Source organism: Sorex fumeus, unplaced genomic scaffold (genome assembly GCF_029834395.1).
Source record: "Sorex fumeus unplaced genomic scaffold, SorFum_2.1 ptg000111l, whole genome shotgun sequence".
NCBI lineage: Eukaryota > Metazoa > Chordata > Mammalia > Eulipotyphla > Soricidae > Sorex > Sorex fumeus.
This window is the reverse complement of record NW_026606168.1, coordinates 8624269-8642838: the sequence shown is the minus strand read 5'-3', so window position 1 is coordinate 8642838 and position 18570 is coordinate 8624269. Positions and strand designations below refer to the sequence as shown.

General features: G+C 39.9%; 1 protein-coding gene across 1 annotated transcript in view; it reads left to right on the top strand.

The window, feature by feature from the left end:
• ATP8B4 (ATPase phospholipid transporting 8B4 (putative)) overlaps positions 1-18570 on the top strand; it is a 236005-nt gene that overhangs the window by 17628 nt on the left and 199807 nt on the right. The window contains exon 3 of the mRNA XM_056135410.1: positions 8149-8207. Coding sequence (XP_055991385.1) covers positions 8149-8207 — 59 coding nt within the window. The remainder of the gene's footprint in view (positions 1-8148; positions 8208-18570) is intronic.

Below are 18570 nucleotides of genomic sequence, written 5' to 3'. Positions count from 1 at the left end.
TCATGCTAGGTCTTTATTCTCATCCTTTGTAGCATGGCACTCCTAATAGTAAATCATATTATATTAAGGATTAATGGAATAATGCATGTGAAACATTTCATGTAGTATCTAGTTCTTAACATGTGCTCAATAATATTAGTTGTTATTATATTTTATGGCACCAAGTCTTAAATCTCCACAGTGTAAGTAAATTATATTTACAGAAAACTACATGTAGAGAGCTCATATGAAGATTTTATTGATTTTACTAGTCACTTGTTTAATACAATTCACATATGCTACAAGCAGAATGAATTAGTAAACATTCTTATATTTCTTTGAGAAGCTATAGTAAGCCACAGAGGAATAAAGTTCCCAACAAATCAGATTTTCCAAGTATCTGGACCTGATGAACAAAATTGGCTTAGCCAAGAGGAAAACAAACCGAAGGCCCTTTAGTATTTGTTTGAATCCCCTAACTCTGTTTCCAAACTCTTTTGTGAGGACAAGCATTTAAAAAATTGTGGGAAGAATTTTTTTCTGTGTTACTCGATTCTCTTTAGTTTTCTGCTTAAAAGTCCATTAAGTCTAAGCGACTGCAGGTCACCAGTGGGTTTCAATAGGAAACCCCGATTCGGGACACATATTTTTCAATTGTATCAGAATGTGCTCTTGGAGTCAAATCAGGAAATCTTGGAGGCTGGGGAACTCTTTTCTTTAAAGCTTTCCCTACTCATTGTTCTTTCCTCATGTCTTTAATGAATTGCTTTGGCTCCCAACCACACAGACCAGATTGTGAAGAATGAAAGAAAATTAACAAAGGAAAAAGCTTAAGTTATTGATTTGGCTTAAGGGAATATTTTTTTCCTGAAACTTCTGACCCAACCCAAAACAACAACAACCTCAGGCCCCAAATGACACTCCATGTTTGGAGACATTTTTTTTTTTCAAAGCTCTTGGAGCAAGACCAACCATGCAGAGGAAATACCCATTTCTGCCATCACAATTTTATATATATACCCCTAAATCTCAATGGTGCTTCATCATTTCATGATTTCCTTGGACCTAAAGCCAAATACCTGAAGTTTGCCTTCTAAGCCTCTTTTTGTGGAGTAAAGGACAAAATGTTCTGGAATTAAGTGAAGAAAAGACCACTGCATTTGGTTGTTATACTCCTAGTGGTGGTGATCCTTTAAATCCTTCTCTTTCTCTTTTATTCACTAACTAGTCTTCAATATGAAGGTGTTAGGAATACAGGAAAACCTATAAGAGAGATGCAAGTGACCTATCTTCTCTTGCCAACTGGAATTAGAAACCGAATATTATAAAATGTATGAGATAGAATAGCCCAGATTAGGAACTGGGTATTGCTTTAGAGGATCTGGAATAGAATTAGTGGGTGCTTGCCAGTTTCTAGTTAGAAAATATTCAGAAACTCACTCCAGGCTCTCTTGAGAAATAACACGATCCTTTTAAGACCGACTAGTCAAGCTTGAGATATTTCCCTTTTTTACCTTTTATTTTCATTTATTTAAAATATTTTCCAAATAAGAATTTTCTGTTTTCTTTTGGTTCACAGAATGTTTTCCATACAATTCTCATTTAACGATAACAACTGGAAATGGTATTATTTTACTAAGGAACTGAAAGCATAAGTCAAGAGTTAAATATGCTCACCCAGAGGGTTGGTAGAATACTGAGTTTCTTGTTTCAATGTGCAGGCTTCTTTTTCTTATACAAGAACTTTTCTATCAGACTCTTATTTTTATTGGTCCTAAATTATTGCCAGTAGGGAAAGAAAACCTTGATTGCAGGGCTGAAGAGATAGTACCTTGCACTTGGCTTGCTGGCCTTGCACTTGGCAATTCCAGATCCAATCCCTGGGACTCCATATGTTCCCCAAACACCTGCCAGAAATGATCCTTGAGGGCAGAGCCTAGGAGTAAACCCTGAGCACATTGGGGTGTGTCTCCCCAAAGAAAACCTCCATTGCAGCGAAAATTTCCCAGCTAAATGATACTTTATCTCTCTCCTCTTTTAAGCATGAATCTCAGTGATTTGATAATTCTTTTGGATGTTCTGTACAGATCTTCTTCTTTCATATATAAGGCCAAGCATGCATACAGACATAAATGGATGTGGCTTGTTACCTGAAACTAGGGTTTTTAAACAAGTTGTAACTTTCAGATAATAATTCGCAGAAAGGAGAGTGTAGGCTACAGGTCAATTATCCTGAAACTGAGGCAAATGTTTCCTAATATTCAACTCTGAACACTTCATGAAATATATGAGGTGGCTACTTTTGTTTGTCTTGGATAATGTAACAGGAATCAGATAGTTTAAAAATAAGGATGCAATGAGTACTCCACTGATATTTGTGAGGTAGACACCAAGTTGTATATTGGTCGATATGAGTTTTGGTGAGTGAAGGCTGTTTCCATCATCTTACACGTAGTAGAATTAGTAAGATATAAGTGCTACTTCTCTAGTATATTCTGGAGTAGTTTCAGAACAAGTGTCTCATGTAATTCTCCCATTGCAAATGGTTATTCTCTTGGCTTACTGAAGGGTGAAGGATGTCTTCTTCTGTCACATGCCTTGTTAGGTGCTTCATCTAACACAGAAGAATGATAACACTATTTAATCAAATCCATCATCTGTTTCTTTTTGATTAATTTGTTTGTTTTTGGTGCTGAAGCTCAAACCATTGCCCTCATGCACATGAGGCATGCACTCAAGTTACTGAGTTACATCCTCAACCCCGTTAATTATTATCTTAAAATTTTTGTTCCTTTTAGACCACACACAGAGGTGTTCTGTGTTCAGGGATCTCTGCAGGCTCTGCCTGGGGGACCATAAATGGTGTCAGGAATCAATTAATCGTCTGTCTTATTTTGTTTTTGTTTTTGTGTCACAACCAGCAGTGCTCAGGACTTACTGCTGGCTCTGTGCTCAGGGATCAATTTGGTAGGCTCAGGGGATCATATGAGATGGCAGGGATTGAACTCGGGTCATCCACATGCAAGGCCAGAGCCTTACCCAGTATATTATGACTCCACATCCTCCCTATTTCTCTCTCTCTTTCTCTCTCTCTTTCTCTTTCTTTCTTTCTTTCTTTCTTTCTTTCTTTCTTTCTTTCTTTCTTTCTCTCTTCCTTCTCTCCTACCATCCCTCCCTCCCTCCCTCCCTCCCTCCCTCTCTCCCTCCCTTCTTTCATTCCTTCCTCTCCTGTTTTATGGAATCTGACCATGGGAGGACACACCTAGCACAATTATTATTTGAATATTTGGTGATACATTAAAAATAAAGTGTTCAGCTAATTTGTTTTCTAAACCAGGCTCTTTTGAGAGCAAAAGACTGTTAGATAACTAGCCCAGAAAACAAGAGCAAACTGTCACTGTCACTGTTTTATATCCATTTTCTCGAGTGGGCCCAGTCACGTCTCCATAGTGAGACTTTGTTGTTACTGTGTTTGGCATATTGAACACATCACGGCTAGCTTGCCAGGCTTTGCCATGTGGGCGAGATACTCTCGGTAGCTTGCCAGGCTCTCCGAGAGGAGCGGAGGAATCGAACTCAGGTTGGCCATGTTGGCTGCGTGCAAGGCAAACGCCCTACCCACTGTGCTATTGCTCCAACCCTGAAATAGTATATAGTATATAAATAGAAACACTATACTTTTTATATAAGTATTTTTGGAAAGAAGTTGGGCCTTCTCTGGGGCAGCCCGGAGACAATGATTCTTGTCATTCTTTGGCTGAAATATTTTCCTGTGGGGTGTGCGTGGGGCGGTGGGGGAGGGAAGGGGGTTCTAGGACTTGAAACCAGGGCCTCAAAAACACAAGGTAAGTCTTCTATCACTGAACTGCATCCTGGCCTTATGTTTCTGTTTGTTTTTGTTTAAACTCATTCCATCTGATTTCTATTTTATTTTCTAGGCTTTCTTTAACTTCATGAACCTCATCTAGCCCCCAGTCTTGTTTTCTGGCACTGTTATTTTTATTTTCTTTTGAAAAACCCCTGTTGCTGTCATTTCAGAGGAAGCTTAGAGGAAAGGGACGTAGAAGAATATAATGGGTTTGCTATCTTGAACCAGAAGTTCTTTTGCTCCATTTGAACCTGTGTTGACTTACTTTATCTTACACATTGTGTGTGTGTGTGTGTGTGTGTGTGTGTGTGTGTGTGTGTGTATCTCTTTACTCATTTTTGGAACCAGATAAAGCAGGAATAAATTTACACCAGTGAATCAAACACCCCTTGGTGACTTTCTCTTTGTGATTCTCACCTCTAGAAAATCCCAGGATGTCTGCAAAGTCCCTAGCTTAATCCCATTTCATGTCATTCACCTGCTGAGCAGTAATCACTAGGAGCTCTTTATGGGGGGGGGGTTGTTTTCAGCTTCCTCTCCTTGAAGGATGGATTTATTGGCAAGAGGTTTGCATTGCCTCACACACTGTCAACAAAAGAGGGTCAATTCCTGCAGACAAGTCCAGCCTCACGTAGTCAAGTTAGAGGCAAGTACTGCAGGGGTTTCGAAGTAAAGGCACCAGAATGTTGCAAAGCTTAGTGAAAGGATAGAAAATCTTCTGTCAGAATTAATCCATGAAGGCTCAGTTCAGAAAGACAATACTTACTGGAAGTACAGAAGCAAAAATTAAGTCTAATAATAAAGATTTAGAAGCAAAGAGTGTTTCCTGGCTCTCACAAAGTCTCCTGGGATGGGAACATTGTGGACATCCAGAAGAAGATCTAAACTTTGCTCGCACAAAAATGCTTCTTTGACCACTTTGGGAAAGGGCTATTATAAGTCCTTGGGGAGGGTGGGTTACATGGAGACACAGGATGGGAATTAAGAGCCCGGCTAGCTTCAAGTAAAATTACATTCACAAGTATAGAATTCTGCCTTTTTTGTTGTTTTTGGGGAACACATGTAGTGCTGGATATTGTACCTGGGTCAGCTGTGTGCAAGGCCGACCCTTCTATTATCTATCTGGCACCAGACTTCTGCTTTTTAATGAGATCCATATAAGTGTAAAAATTTAAAAAAAATGTATTGAATACCACTTGGGGGAATATATCCCGGAGAGGCAAAAAAGTACAATCGAAAAGACATCTGCACTTCTGTGTTCATTGCTGCACTGTTCACAGTAGCCCAAATCTGGAAAATACCCGAGTGCCCAAGAACAGATGACTGGTAAAAGAAACTTTGGTGCATCTACACAGTGGAGTACTATGCAGCTGTTAGAAAAGATGAAGTCATGAAATTTATATACAAGTGGTACAACTTGGAAAGTATCATGCTAAGTGAAATGAGTCAGAAAGAGAGGGACAGACATAGAAAGACTGCATTCATCTGAGGAATATAAAGTAACAAAATAGGAGACTAACACCCATGAATAGCCTAGATAAGTACCAGAAGGTTCACTCCCTGGCTTGGAGGCCAGCTGCACATGCTAGGGGAAAAGGCAGCTCAGATAGAGAAGGGAACACCAAGTAAAGGGTGTTGGGAGAATCCTCCCAGGATGGGAGATGCATGCTGAAAATAGACTATAGACCGAACATGATTGCCACTCAATGCTTCTTTTGCAAATCACAGCACCCAAAAGGAGAGAGAGAACAAGAGGAAATGCCCTGCCATAGAGGCACGGTGAGATGGGGGGGGGGGGGATGGAGGGGTGGGAGGGCTACTGGGATCATTGGTGGTGGAGAATGGGCACTGGTGGAGGGATGGGTACTTGATCATTGTATAATTGAAACCCAAGCACAAAAATTTGTAAGTCTACAACTGTACCTCATGGTCTTTCACTAATAAAAGTAAAAAAAAAGTATTGAATAACCATGAGACATAAAATTACAAAGTTCTTCGTGATTGAGTTTCAGTCGTACAGTGTTTGTGTATCTCTCCCTTCACCGATGTCCCTAGTTTCCCTTTTGCCCCCAGCCTGCCTCTATGGAAGATACTTTTCTTTTTTCTTTATTCTTTTTAGGCACTGTGGTTTGTAATAGGGCTACTGAAAGGGTATCATGCATATCACTTTATTTCCGTTTAGCTCCCAGTTCTTGTCTGGAGTGGTCACTTCTCACTATGATTGTCATGGTGGTCCCTTCTCTGACCTAACCTCCTTCCCCCATAGTGGCAGGCTTTCAACTAAGGATCAGTCTTCCTGGCCTTCGTTTCTATTGTCTTTGTGTAGTATTCTCCTACTATGTTTCTTTATAACATACAAATGAGAGCCATCATTCTATGTCTGTCCTTCTCCCTCTGACTCTCCATGTCCATCTATTAAATGTAAAATTTTAAAATGATTGTCACTAGAATGTCTGCAATCTACTAAATTGAAGCCTATTTTATATACAGATGAACAACCTGATTTTTTGATTTATAGCTAATCTATGCATGCCAGTGGGCCAGATTAATTATTGCCATGAGACGAGATTCCCCTTGTGAGTCATATCCATGGATTTCCTACCACTTGTACTTTACCTGTGTTTGGAGAAGGGGCAATATAGATCTGTTTGCTTGAAAGTCTCTTCGCCTCCAATACATCATTTTCACTATTATGCTTTTGCCCGTTTGGGGGCGTCAAGAACAGGAAAGAGAAGATGATGCTTCATAGCCATGACTTGAAATATACCTTTCAGGGAATGGTTGATTGAGAGACTGCTTCCTCCTAGGTTAGGACAAGCCCAATGAAGCCTGACCAGGTGTGGATACCATGCCAGTCTTTTTCTCACTAGCAATTAGGTGAGAAAGCCTTGAAATCAGGAACAATCACAGGGGTGTGTCTTGATTTGACAGGTAAGAAGGGAGCCTGTCAATCATTATCAAAGAGGCAAAACCACTTTCCAAATAGTATCAATCCAACTATAATTTAAGACAGGGTATGGTTTGTCAGGAGATTTCTTAAAGGTAAATTTCATATTGGAGAATAAAAATAAGGACCAGTGGAGAGACAATTTGATTCCTCTTGGCCATTTGGGAAAAGTTCATTAGTAGTTGCCACTTATGGTGACTGGGCTATGGAGGTGTGGGCAATAATATATATATTTATATATATATATATTTATTCATTTACTCTCTTCATTTCACCTTTTCTTTTTCTTAGCTCCCTCTACCTACAGCTCATCTCAATTTTTCTCTTGTTCTTCCATCTCCCACCCCTAGTCTGGGCCTCCATGTGACAGTTTAACTTCGCTCCCTACTCTCTCTGTGATTGTATGTTTCTTCTGTAACCTCACACATGGGGCTGTCACCTATCTCTATACTTTTAACCATCTTTTTCACTTTGCAAGTACAAAAATGTGGAACTGAGAGTTTCCTGGATGTAATCGTCAAATTATGTGACATAGGAGTCCACCAGGACATCTGATGTTTACTCTGGTGCCCTTCTTCCCGCAGATTTTATCATTTCATCTGTACTTTTTGTATATTCTTAATTTAGTTGAATAAGACCAAAGACTTGCCATCGTTCCTACAAAAACTATTCTGTAGGTGATTCTGAGGTACTCTTTTCTATCCTCTGCAAATTTTAATCTCTGCACTGACATAATTTTTGGATTTGTTGTCCCTCTGTACTTTTAAAATTTGTTTCGGCATTTACATTGGCTTCTAGAAGATATTTCTTGTTTTGGGCCACTTCCAGGTAAGGACATATCTCACTGTCCTGGTGATGTGGAGCTCTCAATAAGCATGGTTTTGCTTGGAAAGATCACCTTTGATTCTATGGCCACACAGCCAGTGACCTCACCATCCACATCAGTTTGTTGTTATTTGACTGTTGTGTTTTTGTGACTTTGTAGAAAAACAATTTTTTCCCCAGGACAGCACTTGATGTTCAGAAGTTACTTCTCGAAGAACTTCTAAAGGAAGGGAAGGGTCTTTCGACTCTGTGTGACTCAGTGGACCTAAAGGGACATAAAAAGTGGAGACACATAATGTTTTGCTTTATGGCTGGCATCAGAAAGACAATAAGAAACCTTTTGACTTTCCATTTTCCAACAATTTGTTCTAATATTTAGACTGGATAAAACTAATGCCCTTCAAATTCCAAAGGAAAGAATTTTTACAACCTTGACACAATTGAAGTAGCCCAAGTGATGTTAGACTAATGAGTTGTGTTTTCTTTGGGTTGAAAATTTAATTTCATATCTAATTTCTCTTTCTTTTAGAAGTGGAACGGAGAGTGAAAGCCAATGACCGTGAATATAATGAAAAGTTCCAGTATGCAGTGAGTACATATGAACCACACATATTACCTTAAATATGGTGGGGTTCATGTCTTTTTGGGATTTGTAACTCACCAGAAACTTTTCTCATTTGCTCATTTTTATAGCAGGATGCCAAGTGTTTTCATAGTATTTTAGTAATGTTTGAAATCTAATTTCTTTTCTGAACTAAAAGTGGTTAGAATTCAAAATGATAAGGGAAAAAGAAACACATTCTCAAGAATTCTTCAATAATTCTATGAGTGTATTATGTTATCTTGCTTTTATATATGGAAGCACAAAGGCACAGAGATCTCAAGTAACTTGCTCAGGGTCACACAGCTGGATAATGAATGGGTCCCATCACTGCAATTCTGAGTCCAACTCTGTATCAGCCATTGCTTTGGACATATTGCTGTTATTTCACAGAACCCAGAGAGACAAAGTGGAATGCTTTCTAGTCACTTGTTTAAGGTCACACAGCTAAGAGGTAGCAGTACTGGAGTTCTAACCCAGATTAGCCCAATTCCAAACCTGTTTTTTTACAATGCTGTTTTTTTTTTTTGACCAGCCATGGGGATAAAATCCAAAATGCCCAATAAACAAATAATCCCCCCACATTGCTTATTCTTCCCTCACATACTTACTGATAAAGTTTTTATACTATGAAATAAATATGGCTGAAGGTGACACAGAATTTTACAAATTTGATTTTGTTGTTGTTGTTTTTTGGCCACATCTAGCAGAGCACAAGGCTTATTCTTGACTCTGAGCTCAGGGATCACCCCTGAACCATACATGATGATGTCAACCCTGGTTGGAAGTGTATAAGGCAAGCTCCCTACCTATTGTACTCTCACTCTGACCTAGGATTTTATAATTTTGAGGAATAACAATTGACTTTAAACCTAACCCTTAGCATTTGGGAGAGTTTGGGAGAAAATGTTACACAAAGTAAATGATAGAATTTCCACAAGTACTAAGCCTAGTCAAATTAGGTTAAAGAAAGGTATTTCATATCTTAGAGAACCTTAGATCTTAGAGAACAAATATTTCAGATCTTAGAGAACAAGTCCCAAAACTTGAAAGCATGTTATAGGATATATATAGGATATGTATAGGTTTAGGAATCAATCAAGGGTGATTTTAGAAGGTAAAGAGTTTAAACATAAATAAGACAAGGTTTATGAATATAAATAAAATTGATTTGTAAAAGACCCAAATCCCAACCCATGATGTTATGAAAATTTGAAGGTGAAAAAGAAAATCACAAATGGGATTTCAGATTGCTAAAACATAAAACAAAGTATTCTACCTCCATTTTAGAATGGCAGAAGGATGAAATTAAAATTAAATTAAAATTCTTCTTCTCATTAGAAAGTTTAGGGTTTTTTTTAGTTAATAATAAAAGTGAATAATAGAAGTGATGAGAAGATATGTATAAAATATTAATGTTCAAAGTTGTAGAAATATAAATACCAGTCAAATAGCCAGACTTATTAAGATGAATTAAACCAATTGAAAGAAATAGTGAATAGTTGTAACTGTATTAAAATGTGTTGAAGTCAAGGATGCCAGAAAAAGTGTTAGATTGATTTTGGCTATTTTTGACTGTTTAAAAATAAAGAAATTATTTTGGGAAAACTTGGTTCCTTTTGGTTCTTTTCTCTTTCTCATGCAGGCACAGGCATACTCTATCTTTATTCAATTCTATTGAATTTTAGCAGAATTTTTTTTTTCCCCTTTATTTTATTTTATTTTTTTTAAAGTTGTAGATTTACAATTTTTTGTGCTTTGGTTTCAATTATACAATGATCAGATACCCATCCCTCCACCAGTGCCCATTTTCCACCACCATGGATAATATCCCTCCCACCCCCATCCCCCCATCCCCCCTGTCTCTGTGGCAGGGCAATCCCCTGTGTTCTCTCTCTCCTTTTGGGTGTTGTGGTCTGCAAAAGAGGCATTGAGTGGCAAACATGTTCAGTCCATAGTCTACTTTCGACATGCATCTCCCCTCCTGGGAGGATCCTCCAAACATCCTTTATTTGGTGCTCCCTTCTCTATCTGAACAGCCCTTTCCTCTAGGATACCCGGCTGGCCTCTAAGTTATGGAGTAATCCTCCTGGTGCTGATCTCAGCTATTCTTGGGTATTAATCTCATACTTTGTTACTTTATATCCCCCAGATGAATGCAATCTTTCTATTCTATCCCTCTCTTTCTGACTCATTTCGCTTAGCATGATACTTTCCATATTGTACCACTTGTATGTAAATTTCATGACTTCATCTTTTCTAAGAGCTACATAGTACTCCATTGTGTAGATGTACCAAAGTTTCTTTAACCAGTCATCTGTTCTTGGGCATTCAGGTTTCTTCCAGTTTCTGGCTATGGTAAAGAGTGAATTTTAGCAGAATTTGAGAAGAGAGAAGAGTTCATTGAGTGATAAAGTGAACTTGCCTGAAACTGAGAGACTTCAGTAGGACCGGTGCAGCAACTTTTTGTATTTTATGCTGCTGGGGCCTCGCTCATATGTGGCTTGTGATGTGTCTCTGAGTCACATCCTGGTCCTTAATAACTTTTATCAGTATGTGTTTTATGATCCAAGGGTTGATAGGAAGTTTTGAAGGGATTTTTGTCCCGAGTTGTATTGTTGATCCTATTCAGGATATGTAAAGGCTTATCTAAGTTGGTAAAAATGTCAACCAAGTAGTTAATGCACATGAAAAATAAAGATTTCCATCTAAAAAATGTGATTTAATGTCTAATTAATTCCTAGGACTGTAAAGTGCCTTGTCCGTATCCTGGTTATTGGATAAGTTGTTGCTTTCATGATTTTGCTTCTTAGAATCATGATCATTTGGGTTTACCAAAGATAGTCATTAAAGACAGCAATATAGCTGATATTCAACAGTCTGCACTGCAATGACATCACCAAGACTTCCTTCGGCACACTCCCTTCCTATGCAACTCATTTAAATGGAGTTTTGTACATTTCCACGACCACTTCTCTTTTCTCTTACTGCACAATAAGCAGGAGTTGAATAGAAAAATATGATCCATCATCATTCTGGGTGTGTGAGCTTGGACACTCAGGGAAATTGTTTAGGCTCACATTCTAATGATGTGTTTGTGTTTCTTTGAGACCAAACTGCATAACGGTAAAACTTCATGTTCTTGAGTATGAGTCTGTGATTGTGTGATTCATTGTTTCCTTTTTAGCAGAAATAAAAAAATGATTTTCAAAATTCAATATATTTCCAATGTGCCTAGCAACATGTGTTTGTTGACTTAATTTCTTTTCAAAGAACCCTTGAGGCAACGCACAAAAAGGAACATAAAGCTCAAAGGGATAAAAATCCATGAGAAAACTGGGAGGGGCAGGGTTTTCTTACATGGGCCCCAAATTATGTTCTGAGAGAAGCCGTCTGCTTAGGCGAGCAGTGCATTGAGTATTTTTGGGGTTATTAAAGAAAGCAAAAAATAGTTTTGCTTTCCACATGCAAGAAGCATGCATAATTTACGCAGGAAAGGGAGGTCAGTAGCCAAGGAAAGCCTTGATAGTGGGCAACTGTGAAAAATTAATACTAAACCTAAGTTGGTGGTGTGGTCTGCGCTGAAGAAGAATTCGAAGTGAGTGAGAGTGTTGAAGGAAGTTTTGCCAGAGGAAATGGGAAGTGATTCAAGCTTCGATTGTTTGACTGCAGTGTTGGCCTTAGGAAGGAGAGGCATTGCTTAGATCACACAGTCTTGGGGTCAGACCTGTGGGCCTGAGTATATGCAAAGTTGTGGTTCAGAGAGATGAGACTGGGCTATTTCAGTAACTTAATAACTGATTTTTGGGTCACACTCTATTGTGCTCAGGTATTATTCCTGTTTCTGTGCTCAGGGTCACTCCTGGCAGTGCTTGGATGACTGCATACAGAACCAGGAATAGAACCACAGTGGGCCCTTGTGCAACGCAAGCTCCTTAACCTTTGTGCTATCCTTCAGGACCTGGCTTTTTTTTTTTTTTGGTTTGTTTAACTCTTGGGCTGGAACAATAGCACAGTAGGGTGTTTGCCTTGCCTGGCCAATCTGGGTTCGATTCCTCTGCCCCTCTTGGAGAGCCCAGCAAGCTACTGAGAGTATCTTGCCTCCACGGCAAAGCCTGGCAAGCTAATCGTGATGTATTTGATATGCCAAAAACGGTAAAAACAAGTCTCTCAATTTGTTGTGAGACGTTACTGATGTCGCTCGAGCAAAATAGATGAACAATGGGAGGACAGTGCTACAGTGCTACAGTTTTTTATTTTTTTTTTTATTAGTGAAGCACCATGCAGTACAGTTGTAGATTTACAAATCTTTGTGCTTGGGTTCCGGTCATACAATGATCAAATACCCATTCCTCCACCAGTGCCCATTTCCCCCCACCCCCTCCCACCCTGCCTCTGTGGCAGGGCATTCCCCTTTGTTCTCTCTCTCCTTTTGGGTGTTGTGGTCTGCAAAAGAGGCATTGAGTGGCAATCATGTTCAGTCCATAGTCTACTTTCAACATGCATTTCCCCTCCTGGGAGGATCCTCCAAACACCCTTTATTTGGTGCTCCCTTCTCTATCTGAAATGCCCTTTCCCCTAGAATACCCGGCTGGCCTCTAAGCTATGGAGTAATCCTCCTGGTGTTGATCTCAGCTATTCTTAGGTATTGATCTCATATTTTGTTGCTTTATATCCCCCAGATGAATGCAATCTTTCTATGTCTATCCCTCTCTTTCTGACTCATTTCGCTTAGCATGATACTTTCCATATTGTACCACTTGTATGTAAATTTCATGACTTCATCTTTTCTAAGAGCTACATAGTACTCCATTGTGTAGATGTACCAAAGTTTCTTTAACCAGTCATCTGTTCTTGGGCACTCAGGTTTCTTCCAGTTTCTGGCTATTGTAAAGAGTGCTGCAATGAACATACAAGTGCAGATGTCACTTCGACTACACATTTTTGCCTCTCTGGGGTATATTCCCAGGAGTGGTATCACTGGGTCAAATGGGAGCTCAATTTCTAATTTTTTGAGAAACGTCCATACTGTTTTCCAAAAGGGCTGAACTAGTCGGCATTCCCACCAACGGTGAAGGAGTGTCCCTTTCTTGCCACATCTGCGCCAGCATCGGTTGCTTTTGTTCTTTTGAATGTGGGCCAGTCTCTGAGGTGTGAGATGGTATCTCATTGTGGTTTTGATCTGCATTTCCCTGATGATTAATGATGTAGAGCATTTTCTCATGTGCTTTTTTGCCATTCGGATTTCTTCTTTGAGAAAGTTTCTGTTCATTTCATTGCCCCATTTTTTGATGGGATTGGATGTTTTCTTCCTGTGGAGTTCCACCAGTACTTTGTATATCCTTGATATCAACCCCTTGTCAGATGTGTATTCGGTGAATATCCTTTCCCATTCTGTAGACTGTCTTTGTATTTTGGTCACTGTTTCTTTGGAGGCGCAGAAGCTTCTTAGTTTAAGATAGTCCCATTTATCTATCTCTGTTTTACTTGCTTAGTCAGTGGCGTGGCATCTTTGAAAGTACCATTAGCCTCAATGTCATGGAGGGTTTTGCCAACTTTGTCTTCAATGTACCTTATGGTTTCTGGTCTGATGTTGAGGTCTTTAATCCATTTTGATCTTATTTTTGTACATGGTGTTAGGCAGAGTTCTGAGCCCATTTTTTTGCATGTAGCCGTCCAGTGATGCCAGCACAATATGTTAAAGAGGCTTTCCTTACTCCACTTCACATTTCTTGCACTTTTATCAAAGATTAGATGATTATATGATTGAGGGGAGATGTCAGTGTATTCAACCCTGTTCCATTGGTCTGCAGTTCTGCTTTTGTTCCAGTACCACGCTGTTTTAATTATTACTGCTTTGTAGTAGAGTTTGAAGTTAGGGAGGTTGATTCCTCCCATTTTCTTTTTCCCAAGAATTGCTTTAGCTATTCGTGGGGACTTATTGTTCCATATAAATTTCAGGAGTGTTTGCTCCATTTCTTTGAAGAATGTCATGGGTATCCTTATAGGGATTGCATTGAATTTATACAATGCTTTCGGTAGTATTGCCATTTTGACAATGTTAAGTCTCCCGACCCATGAGCAGGGGATATCTTTCCATTTCCTCATGTCCTCTTTTATTTCCTGAAGTAGCGTTTTGTAGTTTTCTTTGTACAGGTCCTTTACTTCCTTAGTTAAGCTGATTCCTAGGTACTTGATTTTCTGGGGCACAATTGTGAACGGGATTGTTTTTTTCATGTTGCTTTCTTCTCTCTCACTGTTTTCGTATAGGAAAGCCATGGACTTTTGGGTATTGATTTTATAGCCTGCAACTTTACTATACGAGTCTATTGTTTCTAGGATTTTTTTGGTGGAGGTTATTGGGTTCTCTAAGTATAGTAACATATCATCTGCGAATAGTGAGAGATTGATTTCTTCCTTTCCTACCTGAATGCCCTTAATATCTTTTTCTTGCCTAATCGCTATTGCAAGTACTTCCAGTACTATATTGAACAGCAGTGGAGAGAGTGGGCATCCTTGTCTCGTCCCTGATCTTAGAGGGAAGGCTCTCAGCTTTTCCCCATTGAGGATGATGCTTGCTGTAGGCTTGTGGTAGATGGCTTTAACTATGTTGAGGAAAGTCCCCTCTATACCCATTTTGGCTAGGGTTTTCATCATAAAGGGGTGCTGGACCTTGTCAAATGCTTTCTCTGCATCTATTGATATGATCATATGCTTTTTATCTTTTCTTTTGTTGATATGGTGGATTATGTTGATTGATTTCCGAATGTTAAACCATCCTTGCATCCCTGGGATGAATCCTACTTGGTCATGGTGTATGATCTTTTTGATGAGTAGTTGGATTCTATTTGCTAGTAGTTTGTTGAGGATCTTTGCATCTGTGTTCATCAGGGATATCGGCCTGTAATTCTCTTTCTTTGTGGTATCTCTGTCTGCTTTTGGTATCAGTGTGATATTTGCTTCGTAGAAACTATTCGGAAGTGTTTTTGATATTTCAATTTCGTGGAAAAGCTTAAAGAGGATTGGGAGTAAGTCTTCTTTAAAGATTTGGAAGAATTCACTAGTGAATCCATCCGGGCCAGGGCTTTTGTGCTTGGGGAGACTTTTTATTACCATTTCAATTTCCTTGATGGTGATAGGTCTGTTCAGGTATTCCAGGTCTTCTTGGTTCAGCCTTGGGTGTCTGTAGGAGTCTAGGAATTTATCCATTTCCTCGAGGTTTTGATGTTCCGTGGCATAAAGCTTCTCAAAGTACTCCCTGAGGATCCTTTGAATTTCTGTAGTTTCTGTTGTGATGACCCCCTTTTCATTTCTGATTCGGTTTATTAGGGTTTTCTCTCTCCCCTTCTTTGTGAGTTTTGCTAGAGGCTTATCGATCTTGTCAATTTTCTCAAAGAACCGCTCTTGGTATCATTGATCTTTCGGATTGTTTTTTGGGTTTCCATCTCGTTAATCTCTGTTCTGAGTTTTATTATTTCCTTCCTCCTGTTCGGGTTGTGCTCCTTTTGTTGGTCCTTCTCCAAGCTCTTAAACTGTGAGGTTAGTTTATTTATGTGGGCTCGCTCCTCCTTTCTGAGGAATGCTTGTAGAGCTATAAACTTTCCTCTTAAGACAGCTTTTGCTGTGTCCCATAAGTTTTGGTAACTCGTGTCCTCATTTTCATTCGTTTCTAGGAATCTTTTGATTTCCTCTTTGATTTTCATTCCAAGCCACTCGTTGTTCAATAGCGCACTGTTTAATTTCCAGGTGTTTGATTTAGTTTTCTGTTTTTGTGTGTGATTTACTTCCAATTTAAGCGCATTGTGGTCTGAGAAGATTGTTGATACAATCTCTGTCTTCTTAATTTTATGGAGGTATGTTTTGTTGCTCAGCATGTGGTCTATCTTGGAGAATGTTCCATGTACGCTTGAGAAGAATGTGTATTCAGCCTTTTGAGGATGAAGTGTCCTGTATATATCTACTAAGTCCCTTTCTTCCATTGTTTCCCTCAGATTAAGTATGTCCTTGCTAAGTTTGAGTCTGGTTGATCTATGAAGAGGTGACAAAGCGGTGTTGAAGTCTCCCACTAGTATTGTGTTGCTATTGATATCTTTTCCCAAATCTATGAGTAGTTGTTTTAAGTACTTTGCTGGTCTTTCATTAGGTGCATATACATTTATTATTGTAAGTTCTTCCTGTTGTACAGATCCTTTGATCACTAAGAAATGGCCTTCACTGTCTCTTATGACCTTCTTCAATCTGAAATCGATGTGGTCTGATATTAAGGTGGCTACCCCAGCTTTTTTATGGGAGCTGTTTGCCTGTAGGATTGTTTTCCAGCCTTTGACTCTGAGTCTGTGTTTGCTTTGACTATTAAGGTGTGTTTCTTGCAGGCAGCAGAATGTTGGGTTCAATTTTCTAATCCATCCTGCCACTCTGTGTCTTTTAATTGGTGCGTTTAGCCCATTCACATTGAGAGAGATTATTGTTATGGGATTTTGTCCCATTGTTCTGTTGAAATTAGGTGTATTTGAGGGGCCTGTCCTGTCTTAAAGTAGCCCATTTAATTGTACTTGTAACCATGGTTTTGAGTCTATGAAGTTCCTGAGCTGTTGTTTGTCTGTGAAACTGTGTGTTGTTCCTTCTATTATGAATGAGAGTCTCGCTGGGTAAAGTATTTTTGGAGAGGCATTTATTTCATTGAGTTTTTTCACTATGTCCCACCACTGCTTTTGGGCCATGAGGGTTTCATCAGAAAAATCAGCTGTGAATTTTAAGGATGCTCCTTTGTAAGAGATTTCTTTCTTCGATCTTGCTGCTTTCAGAATTTTGTCTCTGTCTAAAGTTTTGGTCATTTTGATCAGAATGTGTCTTGGGGTATTTTTGTTCGGATTTCTTCTAGCTGGTACCCTTCGGGCCTCCTGAATGTGGTCACAAGTTTTCTTCAGTTCTGGAAATGTTGTAACAATGATGTCTTTGACAGTTTCTTCTTCATCAGGGTTTTCTTCCTGTCCCTTCTCTTGCCATCTGTTCCCGAACTGTAAGTCTCTTTTCCATTTTCTGCTCTTTTCTGGCGAGTCTCTGAACTTCATCTTCAAGCTCACTGATTCTGTTCTCAGCAGCTCTTACTCTGCTTCTGAGGCCTTCCACTGAGGTTTTCAATTCGCCTACCAGGGTTTTCAGGTCCAACATTTCCGATTGCATTTTTCTCATTTCTGCCTTCAAATCCTCTTGTCTTTTATTGGCATTGCTTTCCACTGTTTCTTTTAGTTCCCTAAGCATCCTAAGTAGCTCCCTTCTGAATTCCTTGTCAGAGAGGTTGTCTAATACTACAATACTGTTGGTGTTTTCTGGGCTAGCCTCTTCAATAAGAAAGTTTGGTGGACTTTTGCGTTACTTTACCATTGTGACCAGTGTGCTTTAGTCCTTCACCTTCACTGTTACTATTCTGGTTGAGTGAGGAGAGACTTCCCGGATCCCTTCAGCTTTGTTGCTGCGGGATCTGATGTTGGCCTCAGTTCCCGTCCCGCGCAGGTCAAGGGAGATAACGGGCAATTCTAGGGGATCGAGCTAGCTGCTCATTCCCTGGGGGAGTCTCAAGCCGTGGGGCAGGCTGTACTTGGTTGAATGAGGAGAGACTGCCAGGAGCCGTTCAGTTTTGTTGCCAAACAATGGGCCTCGGTTCCTGTCCGGCACAGATTATACTATTCCCTCTTGTAGTGGGAAGGGATTATGGATAAGGTTTTGTCGATGGTAGGCACCCTTCTACGTTTCTGAGTTTGACGTTCTTCTCAGTCAGGCGTTATTCTTTGTTTTATAACAGACATTGACTGAAACTTTTGGAGAAGGTGCTATTTGGAAATGAACTTGTACAGCTGTTTTCAAACAGGTCTTTGTTGGAACTTGAGTAGGCGAGTGGGTTGTTGTTGGATTGCAGTAGAAGAGGTGGGAAATTTTTGGTTGGTATTAGGCAGCAAGTTGTGGGATGGGAGTCCTGAGTGCTTGATGTGAGTGATTTAACTGCGGCCGCATTAGCGGCGGCCCGCCAAGGAGAAGGCCACGCCCATTTTAAGAGGCCACACCCCTTTCCTGGTGGCCACGCCCCTAGCCTGTCCCAGGCGACACCAACCCAGGATCCTGGAATGTAGGAAGGGTGGTCTACAGTCTCCCCACTGGGCTTCAGGTGGGAATCTGAGGCGTGGCTGGGGGGGCAGGAGCACTTTCCGGCTGGACGCCCCCGACCCACCTGGAGGGGAGGAGCGGACGGACTGGTGGTCGGTCCCCCTGAGATGGACGGAGTGCTACAGTTTAACTCTTAAAATTTTTAGAGCTGTGTAGTCATACCAAGTAGTCACTGTCAATGTCCTCCCG